Source organism: Elephantulus edwardii, unplaced genomic scaffold, assembly GCF_000299155.1.
Source record: "Elephantulus edwardii isolate Elephantulus edwardi_28Jun2011 unplaced genomic scaffold, EleEdw1.0 scaffold00118, whole genome shotgun sequence".
Lineage (NCBI taxonomy): Eukaryota > Metazoa > Chordata > Mammalia > Macroscelidea > Macroscelididae > Elephantulus > Elephantulus edwardii.
Genome location: NW_006399868.1, coordinates 8,506,044 through 8,519,808, shown reverse-complemented (window position 1 = coordinate 8,519,808; position 13,765 = coordinate 8,506,044). Strand labels below are relative to the sequence as shown.

Sequence of the window (13,765 nt, the reverse complement as noted above, 5' to 3'; positions counted from 1 at the left end):
ACAGAGGGCCCAGCCCACAGACATCCATGGAGGACAGAGGGCCCAGGCCATGGACATCATGGAGGGCAGATGGGCCCAGGCCATGGACATCATGGAGGGCAGATGGGCCCAGGCCATGGACATCATGGAGGACAGAGGGCCCAGGCCATGGACATCATGGAGGGCAGATGGGCCCAGGCCATCAGAAGCCAATGGGCCTGTACCTCCTGCTTTCAGCTGAGACCTGAAATCCAGAATTACACCATTTTTTTTACGTAAGATAGCAGATTCTTGAGAGTAATTGGTGGGTTTCCGTATTCCAAATTCTATTTAGTTTGTCCACAGAATGTGCTCACATATTTAGCTCAATTTCTCCAGTTCTGGTGAATCTCATTGAAAAGGTCCCGTCTAGCAGCACCTCTTCTGTGGAGCGTGTCTACCACCTGCAGTGGGTCTGGAAAGGTGAAAGTTCCCTTCAGGGTTCCTCTCTGTCTCTGCAGAGCTATGAAGGGAAGGCCGCCAAGGACCCCCTGAGGAGAGCTAGTGCCCACGCCCTGATGTCCCTCCTGGCCGTGAGCAGACGGGCGCAGAGACATGCGCTGGAAGGTGAGTGCCACGCGGCGCCCGGCGGCCACACCGTCCATTCACACATGTCTCTGCTTGTCCATCACCATGTTCTTTGAACTCAGCATGTAATACTACCTCAGCATCCATGGGGAAAAGAGATCTTTTTCCATACAAAAGCACAGTAGATATTTATTATTTTAAAAATAAGTGTTATTTATGATATAATCACTCATCATTTAAAGAATGTAAACTTTAAAGCAACATTAAGAACCCCTCCCCATGGAACTGATTTGATCCATGGTGCGCTGTTGGACAACAGGGACTGGCCCGTTGGGTCCTAAGGTCGTGCGTCTCTGTGAAAGCAGACGGTTCCGTGTTTCCCGCGATGTCCATGACCTTTCAGTTAACATACTGTGCACTGGAGATCCTTGTCTAACTATTAGAAAAACAGTGCATTTCTCAATTCTACAGTAGTAAGAGAGCATCCACAATATCACACATCGGAAAAGAAAACAAAATGCGTGGTTTAGAGTGTAGCACTGTAGTAGGAGTGGCATCCACTTCCTAAACAACTTGCCTCCAGAAACCCTATGAACTTTGATAAACGTCGATGGTTGTAGAGGGGCTTCAGGCCTTTTGTTCATAGGGTCACTGTGAGTCGTGCTCGACTCGAAGGCCATCAACAACAACAACAGTGGCAGGGAGGGATCCTGTGTTTTCATGTGAATTTCCTCCTCCTTGGAGGGCCTGTGTATCATGGGAAGTAGACCTCAGAGATGAAAGGACACGGCCTCAGGTCCCCTCCCTCAAGCTGTGGTTTGGCCGGGAGACGGATCCTGCATCCCTGGAACAGGGATTCGACTTTGAGTACATTTTACTAAGAATTTTGAAAACAAGTGGGCTTTACATGTGGTAGTTCTCTTCTACTCTCCACCTGGTCTCTAATTCATTAATAAAGAAGAAATAATAAATTTTAAAAAATGCTGAAGTGAATTTAGAGGAGGCCGAGGTCCCAGGAGTGTGACTGGTGGGTGTTGGGTTCTTGGTTGTGGACAGTTCTCTCACTGGCGTTTGTCTTCCAGCCGGTCTCGTGGACAGCTGCGTGGACCAGATGAAGAATGTCTGTGCTCAGCTGAACCTGGACTCCCTGCGGCCGGGACGAGCTGCCCTGAGGAGAAAGGTAGCTGCGTCCCAGTGTGCAGCAGGGCAGGCAGAGGGCCAGTGCCGCCCACCAGGGTCCAGCCACACCCGCCACGGCGGTTTGGAGAGGATGGTCGTAGGGTCAGGAGACCACTGTGCCAGCAGACTTGGTGTTCTCTTTGTAGATGGTGGTTTGAGTGTTGACTTCAATCTGACTTGAATGCGAATCAGATCCTGCAAACCCAAACCAAACCTGTTGTCACGGTGATTCATAGCCTCCCTGTAGGACAGAGCAGACCACCTGTGTTGTTTCCCGGGCTGTGAATGGCCGACAGGGTGGAGTGTTGTGCTGCTGACCTCAGGGAGACGGGCTTCACTCCAGTGAGTGACCAGCGGCTCCCCAGGAGAATGAACACTCTCCTTCTGCGTAATGACAGCTGCTGAGAACCCGCTAGACGGTCAGCTGTCAGTGGATTCAGGCTCAACGGCAGTAAGCAGTCCTCCCGGAAGTCCACTACCACATCCTTCGTCCGTGGAGCAGCTGTTGTGTTTGGACAAATGATCTCAGCAGCAAAGCACTTAAGCAGGGCTCCCTGGGATTTATTCTGTGTTTTTGTTATTGTAAGTATTTTGTCAGGAGATAGCAGAGCTGCTGTACATAGGTTTGCTGTGGGTCGCAGGCGACTCGACGGCACACAACAACAACAACAACGTGTCTGTGACCCTAAGTCTGTCTTAAAGGATGTACAGTTGAGGGTCTCCTTAGCAGAAAGGACGGCGAACGTTCACCTCACACTAGGGCGTGTCGTCCAGGCCGCACTGGCCTAGAAGGGCTGGTCCTTGAAAGAATGAAGAATCAGAGAATGAGGAAGATAGGATGGATTGACACTGTGACTATAGCCCAGTTCTTGAGTATTATTAGCACATGGCTGGCTAAGGACAGGACAGGACAGGGTGCACACCTCCTGTTTGGAGGGTCACTGTGAGTCATAGATGACTTGATGACACAACAATGACCGACAAGAAAACCTTCCCCCAGAGTAAGCATTGTTGACTAGGAATGACACTGAGGTGTCCTCTGAGCCTTCTGGCCACTGTGTCACCCAGCATGTTGCAAGAGCTCCTGCGTCTTAGGAGAAGCCGAGGGAAGGGTCTGGTAAAGCGCTCTTCCAGAATGCACCCTGGGAACCTTCCTTAGGATTTGATTTGAGGCAGGCAGTTCTTACACTTCATTCCTGGGACACCAGGCCTCAGACCCCATCACAGACACTGTTTTCCAGCACACTGGGACTCGGAGCTGTGACATGGCTCGACCCTGCATCCTGGAAGAACAGACAGCGCTTTGCTGTGGGGGATGAGCCCTTGAGCCCTGGTGTCTTGCAGAGGTCACTAGTGTCCTTCTCAGGGTGACAGTTGGTGACCCACGCACTCAGGCCGTCCTAAGGCCCGGGGAAGGTGCAGTGGGCCCCGGGCTCACGGGTTGCTCTTTCTCTAAACAGGAGGACGGTTTCAGTAAAGAGTTGAGCACCGCCATGCAGCTCCTGAGAAACTGCCTCTATCAGAATGAAAAATGTAAAGTAAGTTTGCAGACGAATGGCGGACGCAGGGCTGGGCTGGCAGTGCGGGTAAGACAGGCCATGGTGCTCACGGTTGGCTTAGGATCAGGGTCACGGTTAATGAGTCCACACCCTGGGATCCTCAACCGCAGGGAGCACCTGGCCGGGTCCTTCAGTGCTGAGTACGCGTCTCTGTCATCAGACACCTCACACAAGCCAGCTTCCTGCCGTGTGATCACTCATGTCCATGTGGCTCTGAAACGGGAGTGAACGTGTGCAAGTGTCTTAGAAGGGGCAGGGTCTTCAGAGGGGTCATCAGAACAAATGTCCAAGGGAATAACCAGAATTCTGGCCTTAGAAAGAAGGTGAGCTTGTCTTCTGCTTCAGAGAAGAAGTTCTTTCTTTCTGGCCCAAGCACACACCTTCCTTCTGAGGCTGTCGATTCCTGTGCTTGGAAGCTGTCAGCTTTGCTCTGTAACGGCCGAACGCTGAAGCTTTGACGCCTGAGGACTGTACACAGAACGGTGTCTTTCCAGCACTTTGATTTGTTCTGTCTCCATTAACTGGACACTGCTCAAGCCCTAGGCGCTTTCATCCCTAGAAAATGGGCAAGAAATAACAGAAAGAACTTGGTTTGTAAACATCTCCCCTGTTTTTACTGTTACTTAATGGTAGAAGTGGAGAGAAAACATCTGAGGAATAAACATCTTGAGCAATTGTTCTGTACGCAATGCTGAAGAGTTTGCTCAGGACTCATCACTGAAAAGTGATTTCAAAACAAAAATGATGGGAACTAGGTATTTGTACATTTTATTAAAATTCTTGGTCTGTGAGCTTTTTTCTCAAAGCACAGGCGTCATTTAGTAAATCTGTGGTTTCTCCTGCTACATCATCCGGGGCCCTCACAGGCCAGGGGTGAGAGCTTACCTGGGGAGTGCTCCAGAACACGGCCGGGCACCGCTAACCTGGGCGCTGCCCGGAAACATGGCACCTGCGTTGGTATCATAGTGGAATTGCTCAGCAAACCAAAGCATTTCCATACTTTTTTCACATTTAATCAGGAATAAACCAAAAGAATCAAGAGAACCCGGTTATGTGAGCGAGCGTGAGAGCGTTATCCGAATGTCTTCCCAAGTGGCAAGTCCCATGCTGCAGCCACTGGCCTGCCTTGTCGGGCCCGCATTCGGCGTGGAGGTGGCACTTCCCTGCTTGAGGCAGCGTGACAGTGGCTGCAGCGTGTGTTTCTCTCCTCGCCTGCTGAGCTCTCCGTCAGCACAGTGTGCACAGGGCCCAGGGCCTGGACAGGGCAGGAGGCCTCCACTGAATCACAGAGCCGAGTCCAGCCTTTGTTCTGCGTTGGATCTTAATTCCATGTTTTCAGACACTGAGCCCAGTGCTGTCCCTGCTTCTTTCCACTGCAGGAGGCGGCTCTGGAGGCCCACCTGGTCCCTGTCCTGCACTCCCTGTGGCCCTGGCTTTTGATGGATGATTCGCTGCTGCAGATCTCCCTACAGCTCCTTTGCGTCTACACAGCAAATTACCCAAGTGGTACGTACAACACCACCCCAAGAGCAGCCAGTCTAGGGGAGCATGTGCGTGGAAGGAGAAAGAGGACTAAACCTTGACCTTGGACGGTGTGAGGACCTTCCGGGAGTGAGTGTGCAGGAGAGGGTTAGACCTTGTCCATGAAGCTGTGGTCGTTTGTGTCATCCAGGGAGTGTGTGTGGGGGAGGAGGACGTGGAGACAGCAGGAAGGCTGTGCATGGGTCCAAGCTCATCCCAGATAGTGTGTGCTTGAGGAGGGGGACAGGGGGACACATTGCCCTGTAGTCTGTGGAGATCCTGGGCCCATGAGGTTGCCCAGCATGTACACAGGAGGAGAGAACCCTGTCCCGTAGACTGTGAAGGCCATGGGCCCTCATGTCGCCAGGGAGCAGGTGCATGGACAGAGGAGGACTGGACCCTGTGCTGTAGACCATGAAGGCCATGGGCCCTGAGATCATCCCGTGTGTGCGTGGGGAGATGAGGACCTTGTCCTTAGACTGTGAGCTCATGGGCCCTGAAGTTGTTTCAGGTCAACCTTGTTGTATAGACAGTACCTTGTGCTGTTAGACTGTATGACGGGCATGGGGCCTGAGTTTATTTTGGGCAGCCTTGTCCTGTAGACTGTCCTGGGCCCTAAGGTCAGCTATGGGAGTGTGTGCGTGGAAGGAGGAGAAGGCCATGACCCAGCTGTGGGCACACCAGTCTTTGGAGATGAGCGAAGGTGAAGAGGAGGGTGTAGCCAGTGGAAACGGTGCAGAGTCCGAAGGTCCGAAGTGGGAACATGGACTACACCACGTGAAGCTAAAGAAATGAGGCTGGCAGCAGTGACTGCTGGGAGTCGCCAACTGCGATGTTCTCCTGACCTGCAGAACAGTCGTGTGTGACTCTGGGGACAGAACCCTGATTGGCAGGTTGAGAAGAGGAAGAATTAGAGGCAGGAGCCTGATTGGTGGTGCGTTGAGAGGGAGAGCTGAGGGCATGGACCTGATCTGTGGATTGAGATGAGGAAGAAGTGTATGGAGAACCCTGATTGGTGGGTTGAGATGAGGCAGCATTGGACCAAAGAGCCTGACTGGTGGGCTGAGAAGAGCAGAGGCAGTGGGGCCAGCCTGTGTAGACATTCACTCCTTACAGAGAGAAAGAATAGAAACTACAGGAGTGTGCAACATGACTTGGGTAGAGTTGTTGTTATGTGCCGGCGAGTCACTTGCGACTCATAGCGACCCTATGTACAACAGCCCTAAACTCTGCTCTGTTCTGTGCCAATCACACTGTCTCTGACACTCCCATCCCGATTTCATGTCTTGAAAACATACTTGGTGTTCTGTGGTGGGAGAAAGCATGTGGACAGTTGGAAGAGTGCAGGAGTAGATGTGTGGACATGAGATCACGGGTCAGCGCAGGGAGGGGTCACGCCGTCTGCCACCATCCATTGCCAGGTGGGTGGGTGTGGTAAGAGCTCCCTCCTGGACGCACCTGTGTCTTCCCTGGTGCTGAGAGAAGACCACCCCCGAGTGAGCACAGACAAAGTGGGAGATTGGAGGTGATGGGAGGGTGTGAATGGGGTCGTGGAGCGGGGAGCAGACAGTCCAGGACTGGAGAATTGAGAACCCACTTAAACCTTAGACCTCCCCCAGACCCACTGCTGCTGACCCCTCCTCACTCAGGGACCCTGGAGAACAGGAGAGCCGCCCACGGCGTTTCCAGAGCCGTGTTTAGGACACAGACTCCCTCCGCTTCTGCCCACTGAGAGATGGGTGGGCAGCCACACACGTACCCCAGTCCTTTGTAAAACTGGGGTCATAAATCACCTACTGGGGACCAAGCACCTTAGTCACTGTACCACCCAGTGAGGCCCAAATACTCTCTTAAAAGATTATCTAGAAATCTGTTTTGCTGTTTTATTTTTCTGAGCCTGGTGCTCCTTAGAACATTCTCTTAAGGGCCCTCATTAGACGGATGTGGATGTCAGCACCGGCAGGAAGGGCGATTTGTTGTCCAGGCTGTCGTCAGGACACGTGGCTGTGGACATGGCACTCGACATCGGGACGGTGCTGAGACCCGGGAGGACTGACTCTGCCTGTGTTTAGCTTGCAGCTCCTTGTGCTGGTCCAGCTCGGGACCGTCCCCCGCGCCGCCGGCCTGCAGAGGGGCCGCCAGCAGCTCGCTGATGATCCGTATCCTCAAGCTGGCCTCACAGATGCCGCTGGACAGCAGTGCCGTCCAGCACGCCGCCTTCACCTTCCTGTCCAACCTCGCCCTGTCCCACGACTGCAAGGGGGTCATTCAGAAGGTGAGCTGGTGCTGTGAAGCCCCTGGGAAGGTGGGCTCAGCCTCTGTGGGCCTAGACGCTTGTCCTGACAGATCAGAGGAGAGCTCGGCTCGCTTCACACACGACCAGTTGGAGATCCGTGGAAAGGAAAGGGACCTGTGAGATCCTAGCATCTCAGCTGCTCTGGGATTGTGCCTTACACAGAAAAACGGGGCTTTTCGATGCCAGCTGTCCACATTTCTTTGTGAACAGAGCAGATTGAGGAGTAAGTCTCGGTTCACTTGGTGTTGGCCGCGTGGTTGAGGATACCCCACGCCTCTCCTTCAGCTCCTTTGTGAGGGGCACATGTCGCCCCCTAGTGAGCCGACAGAGCTCCAGTGCCAAATGTCACCTCTTCTCACTGGTCTTAATGCAGAAGGGGCCGAATTGGGTGAACCTCTTCTCACTCACGTGATCCCTTAGCGTCTCCATCCAGGTGTGTGTGAACAGGGCTCCTATTTGGAACATCCCGCAAACCTCAGCTTGATCAGCTTGCGTGTCGCTGGCCTGTCCCTGGGGGCAATGTGGAGCCTTCTGTTTTTGGCACATGCAGGTCAGAATGAGCTGCCCACATGGAGAGTGTTCGTCCCTCCCTGTGCCATCCCTCCATCCCCCCCAAGAACCCGAGTCTGCCCACCACAACTCGACCAGGATAAGGAAGGGGCTATTCGGGGGGCTTGGCACTCACACCGGCCCAAGTGTCTGCAGTTGGTTGACGACATGTCGTCATCTTGCCGTCAGCCATGGTTGAGAGACCCACAGGGGGTTGGGCAGCGCTCAGATGGGGCCCCCACCGTACCAGAACCCACTGTGAAACAGCCCCCCAGTGCTCCCACCCGCTCTCCCCACGGAGCTCGGTGCTGGGGCCCCATGCGAACTGCCAGTGCTGCTCGCAGGTCTGCTGCTGTGTTTTAAAAAGAGGTGAACTAAAGGAGCCTGGGGCTGAGAACGTTACTCTGGTGTCGGCCTCAGGGCCCAGCGCTGAGCACACTGTTTCCCTGCTCTGATGAGGAGGCCCCCAAGACCTCCTCAGCTGTGTGCAGTTGTACTGGCCCAGGGCCACCGGGGTCTGAACCCCTCCATTGTCATCTCTTCCTCTGGGAAATGTCCCTCGGCCACTGGGGTCTGCCCCTCCGTTGCTCAGCTGTGCCACTAGGAAGTGCAGTGAGCTCTGCTGCTCACGTGTGCAGGGCTCTGATGCCTGCGGTGGGCAGCTTGATGGTGTGGCCCATAGGGAACCCCAAAGCTGAACCTCTCCACTGGTTCAAGTCCACCAGCAGCTCCCAGGTGCCATTTACAGCCTGTGAAGCCCACTCAAGGGTCCGCTGTGAGTCGATAAGAGTAAAGACGTAGAGCTGCCCTGCCCCAGCCCATCCTCACCTCCTGTCTGGTTACCCATGCCTCTAGATGCAGAGGGAGGCCCGCCTGCACCCCCTTCCATGGCGGTCTAGCTCTGTGCCAGCCCCGAATGATGGAGTCTAGCTGATTGAGAAGCGAGGAGTAGACCTTCGGAAGGGTTTACTTAAGCAGAGAGGGTGCACAGACATCTGCAGCTCACTCTGAGCCTGCTGCATGTGCTGCTAGTTCAGGAACTGATTCCATTCTACCCCAAGAGCCTGGACATAAAAGCACTAAGTTAACTATAGATTGAAGGCAACATCCTGCCTTAGGTCCAGGGGACCCCACGAAACAAGCTAAGTGGACTCGAAACCAGAGCAAGGCACCCGGGGTGACCGAGAACTGAGCGCTCACTCCCGGGGCCCGAGTCAGCTGGACTTGGCGCGGACATGCTTGCTGACATTCTTTTCTGCTTGGTTGGTTTGCATGGAGATTATTCTAGACAAGATTTCTTGCCTCTCACATAGTGATGGGTGTGGTGGGGTTTCGGGGAAGTTCTTTTAAGAGACTGTAATGATTTACAGTTCAGGTGACAAAGCTTTCTTGCCTGTCGGTTCAGTGACATATGGCTAACAGAAGTTATTATCTGTGATAATCGTTACTGGTGTAAAGTAAACCTAGCGGTGTCTGCACACTTTATTTAACACGCCTGCGGCCATAATGATTCAGTGATTCAGAAACCCTCACAGCACCCAGAGCTGGTAACTCGGATTTATTTCTCTGCCTTCCTGAAGGATAATGTTTAGTAAGTAGCAACATTGCCAGCAGGCAGAGAGAAAGTGCAAACTCAGGAGGCCCGAAATGACCCCCTGTTGGAATGATCGGTCTAAATACTTAAGAGTTGACCACACCGTGTGCCATCCGTTGTGAGATTAGTGAGGAGTGGAATGTGGGTGTGCCTGGGTTCTCCCCACCCTTTCCCCTTAAACCCGAAGGTGACGGAGAGAGAGCGGAAAGGAGAAATTAAAATGGGGACAAGCTGCCCGAGTGCTTTTAGTTAATTGGTCACTGAGGGCCCGGGGAACTTTCTCAAGGCCCAGGCAGAATGCACCATCTTCTCTCTTCCCCCACAGAGCAACTTCCTACAGAACTTTCTGTCGCTGGCGTTGCCGAAAGGGAGAAGCAAACACCTCAGCCACACGGCTGTCCTGTGGCTCAAGCTGCTTCTCAACATCTCACTCGGGGAGGACGGGCAGCAGATGATCCTGAGGCTGGACGGCTGCCTGGACCTGCTCACGGAGATGAGCAAGTTCAAGTACAAGAGCAGGCCCTGCCTGCCCCTCCTCATCTTCCATAACATCTGCTTTGGGCCCGCTAACAAGCCCAAGATCCTGGCTAACGGTAGGTGCCCACACACATCTGTACGCACACATCTGCACACGGGAGATTGCGGTGGACACCTGCAGTGGAACGTGGACACTTGGCCGGGGCTGGTGGGCCTCATTTGCGTGTGGGACGCTGTGGAAGGCAGCGTGCTGGGGACCAGTCACACCAGCCCTGGCCTTCCATGAGCTGCCAGAGTCACACACGTGGTGTCTGGGATCGACAGCGCTCGGAAGAGGCAGCAGGAACGAGACGTGTGGATGCAGGTTGTGTGTGGCTTACATGCAGGTGGCTTATGGAGGTGGATTTGTGCAGATTACATGTAGATTGGACAAAGATTGCATATGCACTGTGTGCAGATTGAGTGGATTACGTGTGGCTTGTGTGCAGATTGGGTGGATTGCCTAGACTGCATGCAGATTACACGTGCACCGTGTGTGGATTGCGTGCAGATCACATGTGCACTGTGTGGATTGCATGCAGATTACATGTGCACCGTGTGTGGATTGCATGCAGATTACATGTGCACTGTGTGTGGATTGTGTGTAGATCACATGTGCACTGTGTGTGGATTGAAGGGAGCCTGTCACTTGTGTGCAGATTGCATGTGAACTTCATGTGGAATGTGTGCTGATATCATGCAGATTGAATGGATTCCACACAGATTGCATCTCATAGATTGTGTGGAGGCTGGGTGTGGATCACGTGTGGACCCTGTGAGTGTCCGTGCAGGACTCCTAGCCCTGCCCCTTGTCCTTCTTGTCCTCCCTGGCCCGTCTCCCCACTCTGAGCACGTGGTGCTGCCGTCACGATGCCACCTATGGGGCCTGCTGACCATATACCACACCCCTTCCCCCCACCCCAGTCGTGTCTGTTGAGGCCCCTCTGTATCTGTCTGTCTGTTGCGGGTCCTCCCAAAGCACTAGGGCTTGAGCTCTGTGGGTGAGGGGCTTCTGCTGGGAGCCCTGTCTGTGCTTGCTGCCCTGGCTGTGGCTGGACCCCTGGCTGTGGCTGGACCCCTGGCTGTGGCCGGACCCCTGGCTGTGGCTGGAGCCCTGGGTGTAGCTGGGAACATCAGGAGAGATGTGATGGTCGAGGAGCGGAGAGCTGAGCAGACGGGCGAGCGCAGGACCCTGAGCCAGGCCTCGCTTTCAGATCCCGGGTGGGTGGGCACGAAGCAGGGTGAAGGGGACGGGAAGCCTGGGAAGGGCCCTGCAGGAGACATGCATCCTGTAAAGAGAGGGCGACCAGCACCGGTCCGAGGGTTCCACCCGTGTGCATTGAGGGGCGAGCAGGCATGTCCTGTGCGTGGCTCACTTCTCTACGTGTTTCCTTAGAGAAGGTCGTTGCTGCGCTTGCCACCTGCCTGGAAAGTGGGAATGAGGACACTCAGCGCATCGGAGCTGCCGCACTTTGGGCTCTGAGCCACAATTACCACAAGGTGGGTTTGAACCCCGGGAGCGGAGACCAGGTGGGACCCTCAGTCTATGTGCATCCTGCTGTTAGCGACCACGAGACAAAGCTGCTTTCCTTCCGTCACTCCGGTGCACGTCCCTGTTAAATGCGCTTCCCCGTCAGGTTAATTGGATCGTGGTAGTGGTGGTGCAATGTGTGTATAGATTATTTCTCACAAGATGCATGTCTAGGAAGATGCATTTTGAAATAAAACCAAATGACATGCTCTCTGATTAGCTGACTCCCCTTCTCTCTTCAACATCCTCTGAGTCTGACCCGTTTGTTCTATGGGCAGAACCTGGCAGGGCCGGTCCAGCGAGATGCCAGCTGGGGCTCGGTGCCCCTCTGGCCTCCACTTGGCCGCAGATACCCAGGACAGGTGGCCCAGGAGTGGCCATCCACATGGGGAGATTGTATCCAGGCAGCAGCGAGGCCGGGTGACAGCGAGGCCTGGTGACAGCAGTGAGGACGGGCAGCAGCGAAGCCAGGCAGCAGTAGCAGAGTGGGCTTTGCCGGCGAGTGTCCTGTCCATGCCAGGTCCCCACCTGACTGGACAGAGGTGCTGTCCCTGCTGCCATATTCCTGGGCCTTAGCACAGCCTAAGGTGCCTTGCCCGACTGTTAGCATGGAGCACGTCATCATCACGTCCTGCCAAGTCAGTTCTGACCCAGGGACCCTGGCACACAGCCCAGCTGCCCCAGAGGGTTTCCCCGCCTGTAAACCTTACAAAGGCGGTGCTGCTGGCCTAGTAGTAAGGAGCTTCACTGGCAACTCAAAGGCACACAGTTTGAATCCACCAGCTGCTTCATGGGAGAAGGATGGGCAGCCTCCTCCTGTGCGATTTACTGCCTCTGAAAACCTGCTGGAGGGTCAGCTGTGGGTCAGTTCCTATTGGAAGGTGCACAACAGTAGCAGCGAAAACAGTCTTTACAGAAGCTGATCTCTGGGGCTCTCCCTCCTGTGCCCTGGTGGGTTCTAACTGTCCCCCTACCCGGAAAAGGGGGTTGAGTGGTTGAAGGTGGAAGAGTGCTGTTTAGGGGCTCGGAGGGAGAGGCCCCATGGGACGGGGCAGGATGGCGGCTGGGCTAGAGTCGAGCAAGCAGGAGTGGTTGCCCGGCTGAGGGTCAGACCTGCAGGCAGCAGTAGGCAAAATTAGCTGCCTCGTCTGTAACCCGCTGATGGGATGTTCTGTGTTACCTATAGGCAAAGGCAACTCTGAAAAATCCATCCATAAAAAGAAGAGTGGACGAAGCATATTCCTTGGCAAAGAGAAGTAAGTTCCATTATTAAGAAGTTATGGCTCCACGTGGGAGGTATGTGAACCCTCTGATCCACGAGCGGTTGGGGCAGCCCGCACAGAAACACCACAGCCTCGACCCCGGCAGTGTTTCCCGCCTGAGAGGTGCCCGGGACCCAGGGCCTGTTTGTCTCAGCGGCTGATGTGCGCTGCTGACAAGAATGCTCGTAACTGGTAACGTCGCTCTGGTGCATGAAGCAGCCCTTTCTGGAGGGGTCCTGTCGGGTTTTCTCGGCTGGCCTTGCGTCTCCAGCAGTGACCACAGTGTTACCTGTGTGGTTGGTGATAAGAGCCTGGCCAATCAGAATCCATCTTGCCCAGGAAGCTGTAATGTCCTATCTGGGAGCTGTATCTTGGTCAAGAATAGGTCCCTAACACCCTGAGCTGGGCCCTGGGCCTGCATGCGATCAGATCGTGATAGGCGATAGGCTTTCTCGGCAGAGCGCCAGCGGTCTCTCCCAGTGTCTAAAATGCCAGGTCGGGAGGCAGGCTATCTTTGGTCATTTTAAAAAAAATGTAATTGCTTTAAAAGCAGGTTTGTTTTGTTTCTAAGACTGTGAGTGTGTAAGGTAGAAACAGTGGATACGTAACACTAGGACGGTGTATAATTCAGGAGGTGGGCCGTGAGAAGCATTGTGATTAGTAATTCAGCTCGACTTTGCACACAAGGGGCACAGTACTGCCCCGCCCCACCCCCACCCCATCGGTCCACAAAGGACAGCACTCCCCGCCATGCCACCTCTGATCAGTGAGGGTCAGTAGATGACCCAGAGGGTGGCCCATGTCTGTTTTTGGGAGTGGATGGTCAGCCTTTCCTCCTAGTCCGGCTCAGACTGGAAACTGCTGAAAACGGTTCAGCATCCTGATAGCACACACAGGGGCACCGCAGGCAGACAGGTGGTACTGAGTGTGAGAGGCAGTGGCTGGGAATCGAACCCAGGCCTCCAATGTAGAAGGTAGGTGTTCACGTGGGATGATAGTTAAGGGCACTCATTATGGACATACAGTGTTTATGTTTATGCCACTTGAAAAACTGTTAATGAAAAATACATGGAGAGGCAGTAACTTCATTTTTTCTTTGAAATGTACACCATTTTAATGCTTAGTACATTAAGAACACATTTGGAACATCAAGCGATTGAGAAATCCTGTTCCTGTATGTCTGTGGGCATCCACTCCTGGCCAGGGCTACGG

At 54.1% G+C, this 13,765-nt stretch overlaps 1 protein-coding gene across 1 annotated transcript in view; it reads left to right on the top strand.

Moving 5' to 3' along the window:
- The window catches only part of RTTN (rotatin), a 118,691-nt gene that overhangs the window by 104,079 nt on the left and 847 nt on the right, over positions 1-13,765 (top strand). Inside the window, exons 41-48 of the mRNA XM_006892745.1 lie at positions 442-585; positions 1,629-1,726; positions 3,186-3,263; positions 4,664-4,790; positions 6,878-7,080; positions 9,570-9,837; positions 11,157-11,260; positions 12,478-12,547. Coding sequence (XP_006892807.1) covers positions 442-585; positions 1,629-1,726; positions 3,186-3,263; positions 4,664-4,790; positions 6,878-7,080; positions 9,570-9,837; positions 11,157-11,260; positions 12,478-12,547 — 1,092 coding nt within the window. The remainder of the gene's footprint in view (positions 1-441; positions 586-1,628; positions 1,727-3,185; positions 3,264-4,663; positions 4,791-6,877; positions 7,081-9,569; positions 9,838-11,156; positions 11,261-12,477; positions 12,548-13,765) is intronic.